Consider the following 21,899-nt stretch of genomic DNA (forward strand, 5'->3'; position numbering starts at 1 on the left):
CTTAAATACCTAAAACAATGTCAATATCTGCAAGCATTTAGAAAAAAAGTCCAGAAAACTGTTATTTCTGTGAATTTTGCTAAGTTCAAGGCCGGAAAAGAATCATTGGAGCAGAGCGAAAGTTAAACTTGACCTGTAACTTATCATATATACGAAAAATTATGTCAATATCTGCAAGCGTTTTAAAAAAAGTCTGGAACACTGAAGATAGACTGACGGACTGATGGACGGGTCAAAAACATTATGTCTACACGTACTGTGAAAGTACTTTAGTTCGTGGATACCAATTTCCGTGGATTAGGGAAGAAAGAGAAATTTGTGGATTCTTGAATTCATGGTTTTGAGGATTTCATTACAAAGATCAACGAGAATCTCATTTTCATTGAGAACCTATTGTCGTGTTTTGGTCTATCCACAAAAACCACGAAAATTGGTACTCCATGAACAATAGTACTTTGACAGTACTTGGTAGTTTCAGGTCAAAGGAATAAAAAATGGGTTTCAATAGCACATTAAATGATATCCAACACATACAGTTCCTGAACCAAGTATTTAACGGATCAATGACCAATGATTGATTGATTGCTGACAGATCAATACCTGAAAATAGGTGACCAATCTGATTATATTTTTGTTATGTAAACAATTAAGGATAATTGGTTGTGTAAATATCAGAATTTTGATCAGAACAAATCAAACTAATTGCCCTATTAAATTTAGTTTTCGGCTAAAATAATAAATCAACATTTTGTATTTCATTAAAAATAGTAAATTTAAACTACAAAAATATCACTTAATGTCCCAATTTGTATTATTTATTAATTTTGTGAAAAAATGGACAACTGAAACAAACAAATCTGTAAAATATAATAACTGATCATCAGTCATGTGATGTAAAATGGAAGCAATCACCAGTTTAACGGATCAGATTGAGGGATTGATGACGGATTGAAAGTTAATATCTATGGCAAGGAAATGGTTACATCCCTTTTAAATAATTGACTGAAGTTAACATTTAAGGCAAGGAAATGTACAAATCCCTTTCATATAATTGACTGAAGTTAACATCTTTCGCAAGGAAATGTTCACATCCCTTTTAAATAATTGACTGAAGTTAATATCTATGGCAAGTAAATGTTCACATCCCTTTCAAATGATTGACAGAAGCTAATATTTAAAGCAAGGAAATGTTCACATCCCTTTCATATAATTGATTGAAGTTAACATCTTTGGCAAGGAAATGTTCACATCCCTTTCATATAATTGACTGAAGTTAACATCTTTGGCAAGGAAATGTTCACATCCCTTTTAAATAATTGACTGAAGTTAATATCTATGGCAAGTAAATGTTCACATCCCTTTCAAGTAATTGACAGAAGTTAACATCTTTGGCAAGGAAATGGTCACATCCCTTTCAAATAATTGACAGAAGCTAATATCTATGAGAAGGAAATGGTTACATCCCTTTTATGTGATTCATGATTAAAGGCAGTTTAACAGACATAGCCTATATTTCCCATTCTAAATGTAAACTCTATTTATGAGTAATTCACGGTTTAAGCTTATGCTATTCTGGGCTACCTTGTATCCACAGAGATGTCAAAGTCAGAAGTAAATATACAGTAAAAAAGAGTCCTAACGGTAAAATCAGGATTTGAAATAGAGGAAATCCACTAAAAAACAGAAGAAATCATCCCTGTATCCAAGACATTTCTTCGCCATCCATGTAGTGTACAATCATTCATTTCTAATATATTGTGATTCATGCATATACTGTTTGTGTAAACTTCACTTAAGCTGTCATAAAAAAGGGATGCAGCTCTGAAATGCCTGAGTTACTTTACCCATTAACGATGATGTTAACGTTCCGTAAATAGTTTGATATCTACAATTACAATCGAATTTGTTGCAATGAATCAATTTTAACGAAATGAAGAACTTCCCTACAAACCTGTATTCATTATCAGAAAATATGTACAGTAAAAATCTTGTCAACAATTCATTTTCTACACAAAAAGCATCTTCAATACTATTTTTTTACTTTTACATCAATCCAAGGGCTCTACATTAAAATTTTGTTACATCTTAAGATGTCATACAACAAATGCCACTTTGAAAAAACTAATTTTAAGAAATAAATGAAATGAAAAATTGGAAGCCATTGGAAGAGAGCAATTGAAATATATAATGAGACTAAGAAAATGTTTCCTAAATATTCTCCCATTAAACTTTGTACACAAGATTAACGATAAACTGTAACACCAAAGCACAAGATGACTGGCAGCCTCACCTCCTGCCTTTTTGGCATTTAAGGTTAATCAAAAACCAAAGCACATAATGATTGGCAGCCCATCCCCATGCCTTTTTGGCATTTAAGGTTGATTAACTCTGAAATCAACCAGAAAAACTGTGAGCACAACTTACTAAAGGAGATCCCATCTCCTAATACCAGTAACAATAAATAAATATAAACAAAGACCTAAAACAGGAATTTAATGTCACTTCAGATTGAAATAAAGGAGGTAGACCTAGGGTAAGGGACAAAACTCCTAGAAATGATTGGAATGTTTGTATTCAGTATTTGACATCAATATCATGTAAGCATCAAAGTAATTTGGACTGATTTCATTCTGTTTCAAATGAAAGCTTGATAAGCTTTGGTGAAATTAATATGATACAAACATATCAATGATTTCAAGAGTTATGTCCCTTAGGTCTACATCCTTAACATATAAATAAAATATGCCAAAATATTAAGCGGTTGTGATAAGTAGTTGCCTTGAAAACTGTGAAGAAATAGTTGTGTATGGACAGACATACTGTACACCATGATCACTATATACCTCCCACAAAGCACAGGTTATAAAAATAGAATAATAGTATGAAACAAAATTTGAAGTCCCTCCTGACTTTTCCAGTGTTGTTTTTTTTTAATTTATATACACAATCAAAACATTTTCATGTAAATTTCACAAGTTTTTCATCTGAACCAAGTTCAGTAAATAAATTCTCTGACCAAGTTTACATGAAGAGACACAAAAAAAATAATAAAACCTTCAAATAAAATTCTCCTGAAAATCTGGTGAAATGAATTTCGTGTGAAAAATACACCAGTTTCCTGATGAATTCATATGATTTTTATGTGCAGCTTGATACAACAAATAAATCTCATGTGAAATGTTCTTGTTTGTTTTCAGTGTGTGAGCAGAATGGTAGCCACCAAGATATAATGAAACGTTCTCTGAAAAAAAAACAAAAAAAATTTTTTTTAAAAACCAGGCATATAATAACTTGTACTTACTGAGGTATAATTTTGCATCTTTTTCTTCACCAATGTATAGTATTTGCAATAATTATCATGTTCTTTCTTGATGTATGGAATACTGATTCTTGATTCTTTTGGTGGCGGCGGTGGGATAGGATAGTCCCATTGAAAGTCTGGTGTAGGAATTGCTCCTGGTATATCAGGAAATTGTTCCGTATCAGACCTACAAGAAAAGAGGGAAAAGTTTTCCTAATAAATTGTTAACTAAATGCAGCCAATTTTTATAATATTAGAACAAGAGGCTCCCAGGAGCCTGAATCGCTCACCTTGTTGAATTTTGCCTTTCAAAAGCAATAAAGTAAACAAGAAGCTGTCCAACAATTTTGACTCAAGACGTCTTTGGTAGGACTATCACAAGATCTTTTCAACAACTGAAAGTTTCTTTTAATCTATCGTAGTATTCAAGATATTGTCTGAAAACTATTAAAAAAAAGTCATTTTCCCCCTTTCAAAGTACAATAACTCTTACAAGGAGTCTGAAGACTTTTGTAGTCTAATAATATGGATCATTTCAGCTATTGAAAGAATTTGGATAAACCTAACGGTTTTGGAGATACATCTGAAAAACTACTGTCTGACCCCTATGTTCTATTTTTAGTAACAGTGGCCATGTTTTTCAACAAATCAAAAATCCCTACATCAGTTCTATACAGTATACCCAAGGGAACATTCATACCATTTTGGTTTCAATTGGTCAAATAGTGTCAAAGGAGAAGATTTTTGAAAGAAATAACATTAAAAATAGCAAAAATCATTGAAAAAGGGCAATAACTCCAACCTGGCTTAACAGATTAAAATAAAATTTGACCAGAGATAGATCTCAACATTATGAACACTTTTACCCAAGTCATAATTCAGCTAAACCTAACAGTTTAGGAGATATATGTGAAAACTACTGTCTGACCCCTATGTTCTATTTTTAGTAAGACGAATCAAAAATCCCCACATCAATTCTATGTATGATACCCCAAGGAACATTCATACCAAGTTTGGTTCTAATAGGTCAAGTAGTTTCAGAAGAGAAGAGTTTTGTATAATTGTTAATGACGACGACGGACGCTAAGTGATGGCAATAGCTTGCATGGCCTTTGGCCAGGTGAGCTAAAAAGATCATTCAAATTTTAATGGTCTACATAAGGGTGTTGTTCTAGAGGACCAAATATTAAGTGTAAGTGTTTGTAAGAATCAGGGATGCTTTCTCTATTTGAAAAGACTATTACTTGATCTGTGCATCATTGGATTTGCTCAGAAATTATTCAATAGAATCTTAGAAAAATGCGGTTTTTGATAGTTATCTGCCCTTGAAATGTTCATTTTCATTGCATTTCAATGATATTGTAACTCAATGGTCCAACATGATTTAGAAAATCTTGTCTGTTTTCCTTGATTCTGAAGGTGCAAATAGTCAAATTACACTATCAGAATGATGGGTTTGTTCATACCTTGTTTCACCTACTGCATTATTCTTACAGGGACTAACAATTAAGGGTCATGTTGAAAATTTACATAGAAAATATTTGCATAAATGACAAAATAGATTTCCACATGCCAAAAGACTAACATACACATCCAACAATGATATAAACTCTATTCTGATCTCATATGCCAGTTGCTTTTTCATAAAACCTCATATGTTCTATATTTATACTTCCTACTTCATTACCTTGTTGATCTACCATACTTTTCTACAATCCTTGGTAACCGTTTCTTTGAAGGATAATCAATCACAGTGCTGCCACCTAGTGTTGAAGTAACATCAGATAAGGGGGAGTAACGATCAGTATAAGGTGTTCGTTGAAGTGGAACAGGAATGGAGGTGGTCCATTGCATCTCAAGTATTCCAAACTTTGCCTGGCCTTTGTCTCTGTTAAAAAAGAGTTGCAGCTTTATATCATATGAATGAATCAATGACAGATCCAAAGGGGGGCTCCCCCCCTTATGACATTCATTAAATTGAATATATTTTATCATTTGAAAATATTAAATAATTGAAGTTTGTTCTTGTCTGCAATAACATATATCTCCCCCTGTCCTGCAAACTGGATCCACTTGCAGTATCCACCACATCCACTGAGCAGCTTCACAAAATTCTGTTAAGAGGCTGGAATGAAGTTGCGCTGATATGTTCAGTAGTTTCAGAGAATTCAAAGAATTTGAACTGACAAGATAATTATGAGGATTTTTGACAAATTTCAAAGTTCGAAAGGCACGTAAATTTCCAAGTCCAAAAGGGCATAACCCCCACAAAAATTAGGGGATAAAAATTTCCTGGAAATATGCACATTAACATATGATGTTCTTGCTACATACCACATTTGTGAACTTTGACGCCTATGCAACAGTAGATGACAACGTGTCAACATCAACTCAGATGACCGACAACGATATTATCGAAGACATTATTTCATCTAGAAATGCCGCAGAATCAGTCACTAGCGACGAAGAAGATGAACCAACACCAAAACGACCACCAGTTGCCGCTGTTATGTCCGCATTAGACATTATCACCGCACAACTAGAATTTCTGAATAACTCCAGTGTTGCAACAAAGAAATTTAATGATGTGTCAAATTTCATAATGAAAGAACATTTACTAAGTTTATGTGTAAAACAAAGTGACATTTCAGAGTTTATGTCAGAGTTTATGACACCCAGTACGTCTGCAGAATAGTGCTTTTATGTAGTGACTTTAAATTGTGAAATTGTTTTCTCATCCACAAATGTTATTGTTATTGTTCATATAGTGCTTGATCATTTAAAATTGTAATAAATTTTGTAATCGTTTATTATCTTTATTTTATGCAGTATCTTAGTCTTTAACACATTTGAAACAAGTTTATATTCTTCTGACAACTTAAAATTACGCTTTGAATTTGAACTTAAAAAGCGTAATTTTCAGTCGTCATTAGAAAAAAATAACTATGACAATAAAAAAACTATTTTATTCAACATTATTCAAACAACATAGAAACATAGAAAAACAAGAATTCATCAAAGTACAAACAATAACAAAAATAATTTACGACAACCCAGTATACACAGAATATGTAACCGGATCCAGTTGTACTTATTTTGTCATTCTCGTCCATGGTTATCTCCCCTTTCTGCTGCTCGAACTTCATTGATTTCGTTAAGTCGAACTTCGGTTGAGTCGAACTTTTCTCCTGGTCCCTCCAATTTCGAGATAACGAGAGTCAACTGTACTTGGTTCAATAGTGCAAATTTCTATGTTCAAAGGGGCATAACTCCTTCAAAAATTGGGTATCAAAATTTCCTGGTATTATGCATAACTACAAATGATGTTCTTGCTACATACAAAATTTCGTAAAATTTGGTTCAGTAGTTTCGGAGCAGTTTCTCTGACAAACTTTGTGATGGACACACACACCGACGGACAAGCCAGAAACAACATATTTCCCCACCAAAGTGGGGGGGGGAAGAGACATAATTATTTAAAAAGCAAAGGAAAAAACACAAGTTCGTGAAATCTTGAATGCGTGGTTATGTTTTCAGTCAACACATCAATGGGACCTTCCTTTTCGTTGGGAACCAACTTTCGTGGTTTAGACTACCAACGAAAACCATGAAAATTGGTTGACCACGAACAATAGTACTTTCACAGTATACCAAAATAAACATGAGGTTAGGCATATCCCACTTGTACAGAGAAGTTGATATTGAACAGCAAACAAAATGGCATACAATGTATTCCCCAGCTACATAAAGCCACACACCAAAAGTAAAATGGGAGCCAAGATAATTATAATGATATTTGGATAGAAGGATAAAAATGAACACCAGGCAAAGTGATTCCAATACGCCACTGACTCAATGAGTAGGGGCTTACCATATAATTCAAAATCCATAGATAGACTTTTGATAAATTTAATGTAGCCAGACGACAGTTGACAGTACAAAGTCTAATACTTACTCGTCTCTGGTATGAACACTTAATTTTCCTGGTATTGATTCTATCTTGTGATGTTTTTCTTCTGGTGATAATGAGTCCTACAAAATAGATAAAAAATGATTCACTACCCAGTTCAATATAAAATTTTGTATTCAGTCAACTTCACAAACAGTAGGCTTATGGACATATTTTTTTAAATCATAGCAGTTCATTGTTAATTTTGAGCTAAAGTAGGAAGAGCAATTTTTGTGTTAAAACAAAAAGTAAACTTTTCCTGACACTGAAAAACAATAAAGTACAAGCTCATCTAAAAATCATGCAAAAAGAAAAAGAAAATGGTAAAAAGTCGAAAACTTTTGATGACTTCGTTATTTCAGGAAGTCTCAATTTTGAAAAAAAAAAAAAAAAAGTACCAGATAATAGTTGTAAATAAGGTAAACTAAGTACTGTGAAAGTACTATTGTTCATGGGGTACAAATTTCTGTGGTTTTCATGAATAGGCCAATCCACAAAATTTGGTTTCCAATGAAAAGGATATTTCAACTGATCTGTATACTGAAAACATATTAAACCACAAATCCAAGAATCCACGAACTTGTGATTCTTCCCTTATCCACCAAAATTGGTATCCAAGAAATAAAGTACTTTCACAATAATTGAATTAGTCAAAACAATTTAGTTGAATCTGATGAAAAATATTTACTGCCATTTTTTCATCACTAATTACTATTTATTTTTTTCACTTTCCCAATCACCCTTGTTTCAAATTTCAAATCACCAATATTATGGGAAATTCTGAATTAAGAAAGCAGGAACTTATCAACTTCTGCATGATTCTTAGGTGAACTTGTACTTAAGTACAGCTCTGAAAATCAGGCAGAAGCTTAGTGATCCATGCTTTTCTTAATACCAAAGTGCTTTTGATTGGTAATCCTTCAGTCCATATGCTACAATAATTGTGCAAATAGAAGTTGGTCACATGAAATATTAACACTAAAAGTTTGGTTACATTCTACTCCAGAAATATATTGAAATTTTTTACTTTATTGCCAGTCAAAAAACATTTCATGATATAAAACAGATTCAAGGAAATGAGCACAGGAAGAGTTGTTTTAAGGACATAGCAAATTTATTTGAACAGTTTCATTGATTATCTTGAGGTATATCACTCTGCCTGAGTTCTAGACAGACCTATACCATGCATTATGATTGATTGATTGTTGGGGTTTAATGCCTGAGCAGCAATATTTCAGCTATATTCAGGTGATGAACATGAAACGGGTGATAAAATGAACATTAAATGAAAGGAGGGGTGGAACATAAGGATAATAGGGTCGACAACTTTTGATTGCCACTAGGAAAAGGGAGGGAAGGGTAGGGTCGGACAATTTAGACAACTGTGGTGCTCAGCGCAAAGGTTCCTACTCTTATTGAATACCACAGCAGGGTTCTTTAATGTGCTAGGAATGTGGCATCTTAACCAACACGGTGCACCACTATGGTTTGCGGTCAGGTTTTCTGTATTAAAGCCTGACAACCCCAGCATGTAACATGCTAGGGGTGCCCCATTCCACCACCTGGGACTCACAACCCAGTTGCTCTGTGGGCAGAGCGCCCCAGCCATATCTAGCCACCTTTTACGACAAGCTTGGTGCTGCTGCAGGCCTATTGTTTTGACACTCAGACCTGCATGGGGCCTATGCATTATGATAATGTCCTACATATGATGGCTCAAGTGAATAATTTTAATAAATCCAAAGTGCAATACTTCCACTTTAGAATGCTCACTTTATTTTTCCCAACTTTAACTGATTTTAGTAGCCTTAGACCAGCTTCCCCAGGTAAAGAGGGCAGTTTATCACTTATGTAATTTATTGTTGCAGCAGTCCCTGGCTTCATATTTCCCTCCTGGAAATCTTTTTTAACCATCTCCATTCTTTTCCGTTCTAAAGCTGTTGGTGTCTGGAAAAACTTCATCCAGTCAGGTTCTGAAAAAAAAAAGTTATAAGAAAGAATGTAAGAAAACTTCCCACATTTACAGCATATAAAATAGTGAGCTTCATGGCATAGAAATGGTTTTCAATTGATAAAACGACCATTTCTGGATCAGAGGAAATTTTGATTTTACCAACTTTACATAGTGGCAGTTTTATGCTGCCTGTTAATATAGTAATGTAACATACATAATTAACCCTAATGGAAGTTGAAGTTATTGCACACTATAGAATCTGGTTTTACCCACCATTTCCATCAGAAATGCCAGTACCAAGTCAGGACCAATCAGTGGCTTCCAACTTTCTGGTTTTTACTTTGATATTGCAATTTGAAATACAAACTTTCCTTTTTGACTACTACTTTTGACAATTGCCTGGAGTTATCAATTTGGTAATTTTGTACATGTAATTACCCTTTATATATCAATAAATGAAACATATACGGTAAATATGTTAATACCTTTATAATACCTTAATAACTGTAAATATCTGACAATTTCCTGCTGATGTTGTTATTTCTTACTTTTTAGATGGGAGTGTATTTATATTGTTCCTCTCACTCTGTCTGGCAAGCATCGTCTAATGCCATTATGTTTTACTGCAGAGAGATTGTGACTTTTGTGAAAATCTAACCTCCACCACTCCCTCCCACATCCCTTTTTCTCCCTCCCCCAACCTATCTTTCTCTCTGCTGGCTGTTGTTCTGTCTGACACACCTCCTATTGTGCTACTAGACTACAGGGGAGAGATTGTGTCTTCTGTGAAAATTTGACTTCCATCATTCCTTCCCCTCCCCCTTTTCCCACAACTTACCTTTCTCTCTGCTAGGTGTTGTTCTGTCTGACACACCTCCTATTGTGCTACTAGACTTTACTGGGGAGAGATTGTATCTTCTGTGAGAATTTGACCTCTTTGAATCCTTCCTTCCTTTAATGCTACTCACAGCTGAAAGAAAAGAGAGACATATGACAAGGTTGTAAGCTACATAGGTTAGGTTGCCATGGTTAAGCATCATGGATGTCACATGATGTCAAAGCAATACCGACTGTGTCAGAAAAAAATCTTCATTTGAATTAAGTCAATTTACAATGACTGCAGGCCTTGACAGGTTATTCTAAATAAAAACACCTTAACTTTTAAAATAATAATAGGATAATTAATTGGATGGAGTAAATAACCAAAATATAATCATGAGTGCCGAAAAATGCCTAGATTTAATGAGAAAGCAAAAACTGGTCTGCAAACAATATAAATCTCCATGTGTTCACGACAAGAGTAATTATATTTTTGGTTATAAACTATAACTACTTGATTATTCTATTTATCGTTAAGATTTCTCTTAGATTTATTATTATTTTTAAAATAAATTTTAAAATTTAGGTTTGGCAATTTAATACTTGTGTTGTGATCTTTTGACTGGTGAAATTCCAATAGTGAAATTACCCAGTGTGAATTATCAAAATTTTGTACCCATGGAACATTCGATAAATAACTGCAATTTATATAATAATGTATTTTTTTTGGTTGATGTGGACAAATACACATTTATAAGCCATTTATAAGCGAACATGTCACATTTTGCACTGGAATGTTTCTTTAAACCAGATATTTTGTGCTTCTGTTGTTTGTTTCTAGAGGGGCTGTAAATTTGCTTGGTCACCCCACTGAATATGAGCCTATCAACTGTATAGCATTTCGAATTAACCTGAAACTCATAATTACATTTTTGTCATAACTGTATTTTCCAATGGTCATGACTTTTTTGTCCTTCAAAATATTATATACATATTAGTACAACCCCATATAAATACATTTTTTTGGTCATTTTTGTAAAACTTTAGCAGTCTTAAAACATGAAGCATCTAAATTCAATTGGGTATGTTATTCCCAAAATTTTTAATGACAAGTTCAACAAAACACTCATTTCCCTTGATTCCAGCACATTAAATTTAAAGCCTCATTTTGTCTTACTATGTGGTATACATACGTTTCAGTTGAATTTTTTCCTTGGATATAAAAGGGCTAATTCTATGAGATCTGTAACTTTGGGTGTCAGACATATCTCTTCCAATGCCAGAGTCTTGCATACTCATAATACCAGAGTCTATGGTACTCATAACATCTCCAACCTGAAATAAGACACAGTATTTACATAAAGATGCTCATAACATTTCAAACCTGAAATAAGACAACATATTTATATACAGATTCTCATAGTACCTCCAACCTGATATAAGACACAGTATTCACAGAATCAATGGTGATCATAGCATCTCCAACCTGAAAAAAAGACACAGTATTTACATACAGATTCTCATAGCATCTCCAACCAGGGTCAGAGGAAATTTCAGGAATGAGCGGTTTAAATTATTTCTCCACTCAAGTTGGGCAAAATCACACTTTTCAAAACGATCTAAAATTCAGTGAGTATGTTAAAATCTCAATTTAACCACAGAAAGTGGAGAAAAAATCTGAATCAAGAATTGGCTCCAGGAGAATTGGTTTCTCCAATGAAATCTGCCAAAACTTCGGAAAATGTAAAATGTCTGGTAAACTATTGCAGAAATTTAATTGCCATCTGATGGTTAAGTATCAGTCTTTGTAAAAATCATGCAAATTCTGTAATATGTGATACACCTCAAAAAAGGCTACACATTTTTATTTTTGTAATTAAATTACTTTATAGGTCTATATGAAATGTATAATTATTCATTCTAATCTGTCTGTTCTTAGGAGATAATCCACAATGAAAATCCAAAGGTTTCTATTGTATTTTAGTGTCATTCAGTTTCCAATAATGAATCACATTTTGCAAATTCTTATCTGGAGTGCTACTTAAAAAATCACATATTTTTAATCACTGGCTTAGAATGGGAGAAAAAAGTATACAATTATACAATTATAATCAGGATCAGACAAAGTACTTACTTTACTAGAGTCCAGTATACCCTTAACTCCAAAGTCATATTTGTCAATTAATATTTATTTGAGACATTCATTTTTACCTGACAGACTATCAATAACCCTAAATGATATTTGAACTTACCAAATTGTGACTAACCACCTTTGTTGACCTCTTAATGTCTTCCTGATTGTGACTCTCCATTGACCCAACCTGACTTTACCAGACTGAGACTATCCATTGAGCATATCTGACCTGTATGAGCTTACCTGACTGTAACTATCCATTGACCATTTCTGACCTATTACCTTACCTGACTGTAACTATTCAGCCTATTTGACCCATATGACCTTACCTGACTGACTATCCGATGAGCCTATCTGACCTATGACCTTACCTGACTGACTATCCGATGAGCCTATCTGACCTATGTCCTTCCCTGACTGTGACTATCCATTGATCCTATCGGAACTATGTCCTTACCTGACTGTGACTATCCGTTGATCTTATCGGACCTATGTCCTTACCTGACTGTGACTATCTATTGATCCTATCTGACCCATATGACCTCACCTGATTGTGACTATCCATTGATCCTATCTGACCCATATGACCTTACCTGACTGAGACTATCCACTGATCCTATTTGACCTATGTCCTTACCTGACTGAGACTATCCATTGATCCTATCTGACCCATATGACCTTACCTGACTGTGACTATCCACTGATCCTATTTGACCTATGTCCTTACATGACTGAGACTATCCACTGATCCTATTTGACCTATGTCCTTACCTGACTGAGACTATCCACTGATCCTATTTGACCTATGTCCTTACCTGACTGAGACTATCCATTGATCCTATTTGACCTATTTGACCTATGACCTTACCTGACTGTGACTATCCACTGATCCTATTTGACCTATGACCTTACCTGACTGAGACTATCCATTGATCCTATTTGACCTATGTCCTTACCTGACTGAGACTATCCATTGATCCTATCTGACCCATATGACCTTACCTGACTGTGACTATCCACTGATCCTATTTGACCTATGACCTTACCTGACTGAGACTATCCATTGATCCTATTTGACCTATGACCTTACCTGACTGAGACTATCCATTGATCCTATTTGACTGTCAACATCCTCCCCATCTCCCTGTAGCTGTTTACTATACAATCTGTTCAGAGCTCTGTAATCTAGACAGAAGAATTTACAATAATGTTTCAGAAAAAAAATCATATTAAAAACATAAAAGTACCTTGCTTATATCAATAAGGTTAATCACAGTGGTTTTTTCTTCAATTTTGCATTACACATCCATATAAAAAGCCGTCTGCAAGAGCTGAATTTTCAAGACAAAGTCAGTTCCTTGAAGATCAACGTTCTACCGGGTACATATACATGAACTAATAACTGCCACATACTGAAAAATCTAATCACTCAAGACTTTTTAAACAGGAGTAAAAGTGCTGTTTGTCAATGGTTGCCAGTCTTATTTCAAAGTTTATATATATCTAATATAAATTTTCAATTAAGTTATTAATTCCTTTTTTTAATCCTTCAAATATAAACTTTCCAACTGTCATTGCACCCTTTTCTTTTATGTCAAGAAAACGCATATCATTTATTTGTTAAAGAAGCTAAATAAATCAATCATTTCAATATCTACAAAAATGTTTTCTGTATTATTCAATAAAAAAGATAAAACACAGAAAAGCCCACTTAAAAGGAAAGATTTGTGGTCCACAACCTGCTTTTAATTACTTTTTATGAAAAATACTGTAATTGTGGACCAGATTAAACACAGAAATACATGAGATTAGTTATTTTCAATTCAATAGAAACTTGAGTACTTCTCTGTCTAAGAATCAGGCAAAATCAGAATAAGGTGTGGCACATGAAGGAAAAAATGCAGTAATTTTATTGCATTATTCAAGAATTTCTACCTCCAGAAATAACAAAGTGTTTGTAAAGTTGCTTTTTTCAAGATATTGATAGGTCAACTTTAGTTGAAATGCATAGATGGAAAAATGGAAGGAAAATTTTTTGGCACTTTTTCCACATATAAACAGTAAAAAAATATCTAAGCCACAGATACTTCAGGATAAATTTAAATAGCTTTTTGGTTGTTTTCTAGATGTATTTAATATATTTGAAGCGAAAAAGAACAGGTTTAGAATAATGATGTGACACCCACTGCCTGATTCTGATATAGAATGGTACTTAACAACTGTTTTTTTTTTTCAAACATACACAATTAATTGAAAGAGAAATTTTCAAGGAGATGAGAGTTCAGAATTCATTATTTATATACAAAGTATAGGAAAAAGGAAAGGATTGAGAAGGTTATCAGACATCAGAGCTGCGTATTCCAAGTTTTAAAAATTAATAAGGTCAGGCCAGTCTGCTGGAGATGTTTGGTGAGGAGCAGACAGTTTCTATCATGAGCAGGAAAGAAAACCATGAGGTTCGTTTTGTATTGTAAAATACATTACTGCCTAAAGCCAAAAAGACTTCTCAGCAGATTTTAACTAACTTAGAATCCAGAAATGGTCATGACAATGAAGAAAATCAAGACTTTCATTATTTTTCACAAAAAATGATTTTCTTTCCTAATTCACATGGTGTCTCTTAATGGCCAAAATCAGTCGACTTACGCTAAAGTAGTAAGGGATGGCAGCTCTTCCCCAAAATCACCATCTCTCTTTACTACCAGAAAACAAAACATGAATTTGCATACATTCCTTGATCAAATTTATGGGAAATACTTGCTAAATCCAAGTTAAAATTCAATTTTTCAGGTAGAAATTATTACCTGCTCCTAAAATTTGCTTGCTGAATTCTATATACTGGTATATTTAAAGTTCAGTTCAGAAATAACGCAAGAGACTTAGCCTTAGCGAGTCCACTAAGTCATTCGATATGGTGAAAAATGGGTAAGTCAAATACAACAGGAAGTTGATATTGGAAAGCAGCTGATATTGCTTACAACATATGTCCTATCTAAAGAAGGTCACATATCAAATTTGAAATCAGTCAATCCATTGGATGTCAAGGTAATTACGATAAAATTCTGATGGACAAATGGACGGACGGATAGACGAGGTTATTCCAAGACACCAGTGACTGAATGGTGGTTTAAATTCATGTACCAATAAAAATCTAGAGAAAGCAGTGTAACCTACATGGTCAATGCATAAAGCTTGGATAGAGTATTAACTATAGAAAGCTGATCAGGTTATAGAGATACCAAGTCATAATTGTAATTGAAAAGGGACATATCTCCTGTGATGTAGATGCAATATACACCATGTTTTAACTTGATATGTATTGTAAGGTACAGTCCCTGAACCGATCCTCACAACGATTTGACGGATAAATGACTGCTGACTGATTGATCACTGAGGGATTGAAAAATGATGACCGATCTGATTGCAGTTGGACATATCGATCACAATTTTTGTTGCACAGATTCAGGTACTGTACCAAACATTGCAAGTTCATATGAGAAAAAAAATGCATCAATTATTTCTTTATTTATCATCCAAAAGCAAAAAGTTATAAGAACAAAAACAAAAAACAAAAAAAAAACAGGCATGATCATCATTACATCCCATAAAAAAAAAAAAAAAATCTGATAATCTTACCAAGGTAGGAATTATATCCAACACAGAATAAAACTAGGGCCACAAATTTTATAACCAAGATTAAAAAGAAAAACAATTTATCATCACCAATAATCAATATAGTTAACACATGTATTCACAATCCATAAATACATGCATTCACTGAAAAGATGCTTTAACTGATCAAGTCCTGATATCAGGAATCTACTTGAACTACAACATGCACTAATTCTATAAAATTCTGCAGTTGTGAAGTCAGAATCAATAGCCAGACCCAGCAAAGATATATCTTTTTATTCATTTTCAATAAATTCCAATGTAAATTTTATTGATTAATCAACAGACAAGTTTACGTTATTAATTATCGGATCTGTCAGAAACTTCAATCTTGTATCGAGTTTAAGCAGATTAGAAACTTTCTTTATATCATTTTTTGGTTATCAAAAATTGTATCATGCTTAAAATTTGAACTTTCTCAGGGTAAAGTTTGGATGGATTAAGTTTCTTCAAATATAGTTTACGTTAGCAAATATGCACAAAAATAATACATTTTAACAATTTTCCTTATTCAAACACAATATCTGAATGAGATTGAATTCCCTTTTAGTAAATTGTGAACCAAAATGTACAAATGTGGCATTAATATTTTCAACAAAGAGGATATATCATTTTCTATCTATACAATAGCTTATTTTTCATGTTAAATAAGATTTAAAGATGCCAATCAATTTCAATATGTCATAGTATAAACTTAAAAAATCTTTATATGTAATCAAAATACATTATGGTATCATTTGTCAATCACATTAAAATTTGTTATTGGCATAGAGATATTGTATGAGGCAAGGTGGAGGTCAATATCACTATATCTGGACAACAAATATTACTTGAAATATAAAATTAGAATTATGGTACAGGATAATTCTTGGCTTGAAAATTACATCAGAAGTGTTAAAAGCTGGTTTGAATATATTGTTAGCCAAGAAAATTGGTGGAGTCTTGCTTTCAGAGATTATTGGATGTGTATAAATTTTACACATTAAAAGAGCTTTCATTTACTGAATAGAAAATGAAGTACTTCTGTATAAATCATATAAGCCATAATTCAAATAAAGCCTAGCTGTTATAATAGTAATCTAGAAAAACAGTGAGCATAGATCACTAAAGAATACCCGTGGCTCCCCAACGCAGTAGCCAAACTATAACCAGTAAAACAGTCATCAAACAGGAAGTTGATGTCTACTATCACTCTCATATGTTCTGGTGTAGTCCCTGAACTCATCCACTCAACTATTTGATGGATTGATGACAGATTGATCAATTTAGGGCCTAAATATACGATACTAAATCCACATATTGTATTTTGTAAAATAAAAGTAATTATTTGATGTTTTAATCTATTGCATTATGTAAATATGTGTAATAACTGACAAACGAAACAACGGAATCCGTAAAATATATTGATCGCTTAGTGGTCATGTGATGCAATAATTGTTTTGTCAGATCAATGACTGAAAAGTGACTGATCAGTGATTAATGACCGATCGCAATTTTAGTTGCACGGATCGATTCAGGTACTGTATACCTATACAAAGCTGTCTAGATATCATATGGCTATGATAAGTATTATCACAGAAAAAAATGCAATGGAAAAAGCTGTGGTCTGATAGATGGACACCATGACCTCTCTATACCCCTGGGAAAACAAAACTTATTATTCCTAACATAGATAAACAGGGTAGTTTTGATACATAGAATCTGGGTTAGACGGAAAGTATATAGGATAATCAGATGGTTTTGGGTCAACTTTGTTACCTTCTGGAGTCAAATCATCAATCTCTGCAATACTCCCTCCAAACTCTGAAATTATTGTCTAGTTATATGACTAACCAGAATATATTACATGGTATATTGACCCCAATTAATTTAACGTGGAGTGAGGCTGTCGGCCAATTAATCTTCCATCACATAGTGTAAATGTAAATATTTTTGTGTAAGGGCAATCTATATACAGGGTCATAAAACATCCAGGAAAATAATCCCCACAGGAAAATTTCCTTGTTAAATTTGTTTTAACCCTTGCAAAATCGGACAGCAAAATTTACAACCTACTGGAAATGACAAACAAAACAGACTACAAAAAATTTCAGGTTAACAGTACTGTGGTACAGATTGTTGGAATCAATTTGAGCATGAGGTTTAAAGTCACAAAAATTAATACATTAAACTAATGAAAAACAGTAGTAAATGTTCACCTGAATCAGTTGAAGTAGATAATAGACCATTTCATGTTCACTGCAGGATAGTCAATGAGCATGTGTGAGATATACTTCCACAAGGTAGGAGTAAGGGTAGAACAAAAAAAATTTTCCTCTCGGAGGTGCACATTGAGCATGTCCATTGACTTTCCTGCAGTAAATGCAAAAGGGTCTATTTCACTGGCCCACCACCATTCTAATAAGTCTAAGGCGTATGACTTCTACTTTTAAACTTTGTAAAGCATCTATGTCATTTACATCTCCTATTTTCATATCTCTGTGTGTGTGTGTGTGTACTTACTCTCTCGTCTGTGTCTGTTTTTATAGTATTTGTAAAGGTTCGGGTCCCTTGGGTCAAACCTGAAATATGCAAGTTTGTAATTATTATTTTTTTCTACTAAAATCTTTGTGAACTAACTGATTAACAGGTGGGAGATCCAGGGGGAGGTATGTTTCAAAGTAACCCCCCCCCTTTTGTGTGATAAAATTTTTAATTTCATGCTAAAGTTTGGCAAAAATGAGCCAGAAACAGGACTTTAATTTTGGCTTGGAAGCCAATGTGTATAGTTCTCAACAATCACAGCAGAAATTTTAGTTGCCCACATTTTAGGGGCCTTGGCAAGTGGTCACTTACAAATATCAAACTCTACAGAAACGTCACTTTTTTCAGGAAGTGTCCTTAACAAAAGTTCAAGAACTGTCCTTGATTATTAGTACATGTATCAATCTGTCGAATCACGAAGTTTTAAAATTTATTTTGAAAATAGCAATGTAATAACTTATGACAAGAATATTGTGTGGAGCTATTCTGCCCTGTCATGAATTATTTTGTTCCTCCACATTGTGTAGAACACTTCGAAGAAATTGGTCACCGACAGTTTTATCATAGTTACTCATGTCTCTGAAATATAATGTAACATGAGTGGAACCCATGCTCATCTTTCAAAATTAATTAACAGTGGAAAGCGTACGTACACACGTACTACTTTTCCCGAAGTTTTGACCCCTTAATGTTCTGGTTACGATATATATTTAATTCAATTTTAAACATCTCGGGTGTTAATTTATAATTTATCTAGCAAATAAATGAAAGAAATTCAAATAATTGTGACTTTACCGGATTTTATGGCATTAAAACAAATTTGTTTTTCTTAATTATTAAATTTTAGGATAATAGCATGAAAATATATTTTTGGAGGGCAGTTATTTATAACTGGAAATTTGCAGGCAAGGGAGGTAACAATATACGAACATCACTTATTTTAAAGCCAAGTTAAAAAAAATACTAGCTGTAGTTTTTTAGGGGGCAAACAATATAAGTACAAAATACACATTTTGTAAATGAAATGAAAATAAAATAGCTCTAATAATGAGACACTCACACTATATATGAAAGAGGGACTGACCGCCCTGAGAACCAAAGAAGACCTAAGTACAAAAATGTACGGTCTCACGTTTATTTTGCTGTCATCAGGAAGTTATTGAAACCTTCATATGGATAATCTTTTATTTACCTGCAATCTTTAAATGCATATTTATTTTTTTTTATGAAAAAGTTCGTTTCTGATCTAACAAAAGATCACACTTATTATAAAATTAATGGTAGCAAACAAAATCATGTTAAAACTGAAGATTTAGATGGACATACTTAGTTAAGCTGACAAGATTAGGCCCAGCTGTACCATTATACTAGAAAAAAAAAACTTGATATGAATAGACCCTTTTGTGCTAACTGAAGGATAGTCGATGAGCATGCGTAGAGCATGCTCAATATACACTTCCGCGAGGAAAATTCTTTTGTTCTACCCAAGCCCTCTCGCGCGGAAGTGCACATTGAGCATGCTCACCAACTTACCACAAAAGAGTCTATAATGAATATTCCCCGAGTTATAATTGGTATTTTTAAACGTCCGTGGTATTAAGAGAAAGTTTTGTTTTCAAATGAGATCTGACGTTCGGTATGCAGGTTTATATTGATGAGTTAAACACAGAGGTTGAAGTTTATTGGTTGTAGAGCAAAAAAGGGGGTTGTTCCATTTCCTTTTAAATTTTAGAAAAAAGGGGGTGCTAGGAATTTTTTCTGGTTTTCTCGTCAATTTTACACCTGAAAATGACAGATTTTCCAATGAAAAAGGGGGTGTCAACACCCTGTACATCTCTGTATCCGCCACTGGAGTTATAGCGGTAATCAAAAGAATGTAACCCAGGGACAAAGACCAGACATAGAACACTGACATACACAACAAAGAACATAAAGTAACTAGCATCATACATTCAAAGTAACATAAGCAAATGAGCAAGTCGGACTCCACTACAAAACTGGGAGCATGGACCAGGTGCACCGGTATGGTAAGCGTACTCCGCTTTCCTAGAAACACCCGCCGAGTTGCTCATAAAAAGTCAACTCCGGGGTAGACAAACGAGGAGAGGAAAACTATGACCTGTTGAATAAATCAGTTTTTATGGTGCATGGGGCCTTGGCAAGTGGTCACTTACAAATATCAAACTCTACAGAAACCTCACTTTTCTTCTGGAAGTGTCCTTAACAAAATTTCCAGAACTGTCCCTGATCATTAGTACATGTATCAATCTGTCGAATCACGAAGTTTTAAAATCTATATTGAAAAAAGCAATGTAATAAATTCTGCTCTGTCATAAATTATCTTTGTTCCTCAACAATGTGTAGCACACTGTAAAGAATTTACCCTCCAATCATTTGATTATTGTAACACGAGTGAAACCCATGCTCGTTTTCCATAATTAATTAACAGTGGAAAGCGTACGTACTCACGTACAACTTTTCCCGAACTTTAAAATCCACACGGCATCAAGTTACAATATATATATATTATTCAATTTTTAATACCTCGGGTGTTAATCTATAATTTATCTGGCAAATAAATTAAAGAAATTTCAATATTTGTGACATTACTGCACTTAATAGCATTTAAACAAATTTGTTTATTTTAATTTGAAAATTGTAGGCCAATAGCATGAAACAATATTGTTGGGGGGAAGTTATTTATAACTGGAAATTTGTAGACAAGGGAGGCAACGAAATATGAATATCTGATATTTTAAAGCCTCACGTTAAAAAGAATATTTTTTAAATAGTTTTTTGAGGGAGCTAACAATATGAGTACAAAATACTCATTTTGTGAATGAAATGAAAATAATGTAGCTATAATAATGAGACACTCGCATAATATATGATGAGGGCCTGACTGCCCTGAGAACCAAAGAAGACCAGAGTACAAAAATGTACGGTCTCACGTTTATTTTACTGTCATAAAAAAAACATCAAACCTTCACATGGATAATCTTTTATTTACCTGCAATCTTTAAATGTATATTTTTTTCACTAGAAAAAGTTTGTTCCTTATCTAACAAAAGACCACACTTATTATAAAAATAACGATAGCAAACAAAATTACATGTACGTTAAAACGGTGAATATTTAGTTGGACATACTTTGTTAGGCAGACAAAATTAAACCCAACTGGGCCATATTAGAAAAAAAAAACTTGATAGGAATAATGAATATTCCCGAAGTAGTATTATCAAACGTTCGTGGCATTAAGAGAACGTTTTGTTTTTAAATGAGATCTGATGTTCGGTATGCAGGTTAATACTGATGAGTCTAACACAGAGGTTGAAGTCCGTTCTGCATTGATTGTACACCAAAAAAAGGGGGGTGTTCCATGTCGTTTTAAAATTCAAGAAAAATGGGGTGCTGGGAAATTTTTCTGGTTTTCTTGTCATGAAAATGACAAATTTTTCGATGAAAAGGGGTGGGGTGTCAACGTCCTGCACCTCTCTGGGTCCGCCACTGGAGTTTATAGGTATAGTCCCCAGTGGGTGGGGGTAAA

The 21,899-nt window shown here is 33.6% G+C and overlaps 1 protein-coding gene across 17 annotated transcripts in view; it reads right to left on the minus strand.

The window, feature by feature from the left end:
* The window catches only part of LOC148600095 (uncharacterized), a 101,586-nt gene that overhangs the window by 2,897 nt on the left and 76,790 nt on the right, over nt 1–21,899 (minus strand). For 13 of the 17 annotated variants that reach the window (XM_088559545.1, XM_088559550.1, XM_088559546.1 and 10 more), the window contains 9 exons: nt 18,332–18,390; nt 17,588–17,632; nt 13,248–13,342; nt 11,217–11,358; nt 10,043–10,174; nt 9,024–9,223; nt 7,257–7,333; nt 4,989–5,189; nt 3,302–3,488 (listed from right to left, as the gene is read on the minus strand). In XM_088559545.1, the coding sequence (XP_088415671.1) occupies nt 3,302–3,488; nt 4,989–5,189; nt 7,257–7,333; nt 9,024–9,223; nt 10,043–10,174; nt 11,217–11,358; nt 13,248–13,342; nt 17,588–17,632; nt 18,332–18,390 (1,138 nt within the window). Of the gene's footprint in view, nt 1–1,844; nt 1,886–3,301; nt 3,489–4,988; nt 5,190–7,256; nt 7,334–9,023; nt 9,224–10,042; nt 10,175–11,216; nt 11,359–13,247; nt 13,343–17,587; nt 17,633–18,331; nt 18,391–21,899 lie in introns of all 17 variants that reach the window. The other 4 variants (XM_088559549.1, XM_088559544.1, XM_088559541.1 and 1 more) reach the window with 2 other exon arrangements.

The sequence above is a fragment of the Perna viridis genome, chromosome 13 (assembly GCF_037379345.1).
Source record: "Perna viridis isolate PV_CMFRI_1.1 ecotype Kerala chromosome 13, ASM3737934v1, whole genome shotgun sequence".
NCBI lineage: Eukaryota > Metazoa > Mollusca > Bivalvia > Mytilida > Mytilidae > Perna > Perna viridis.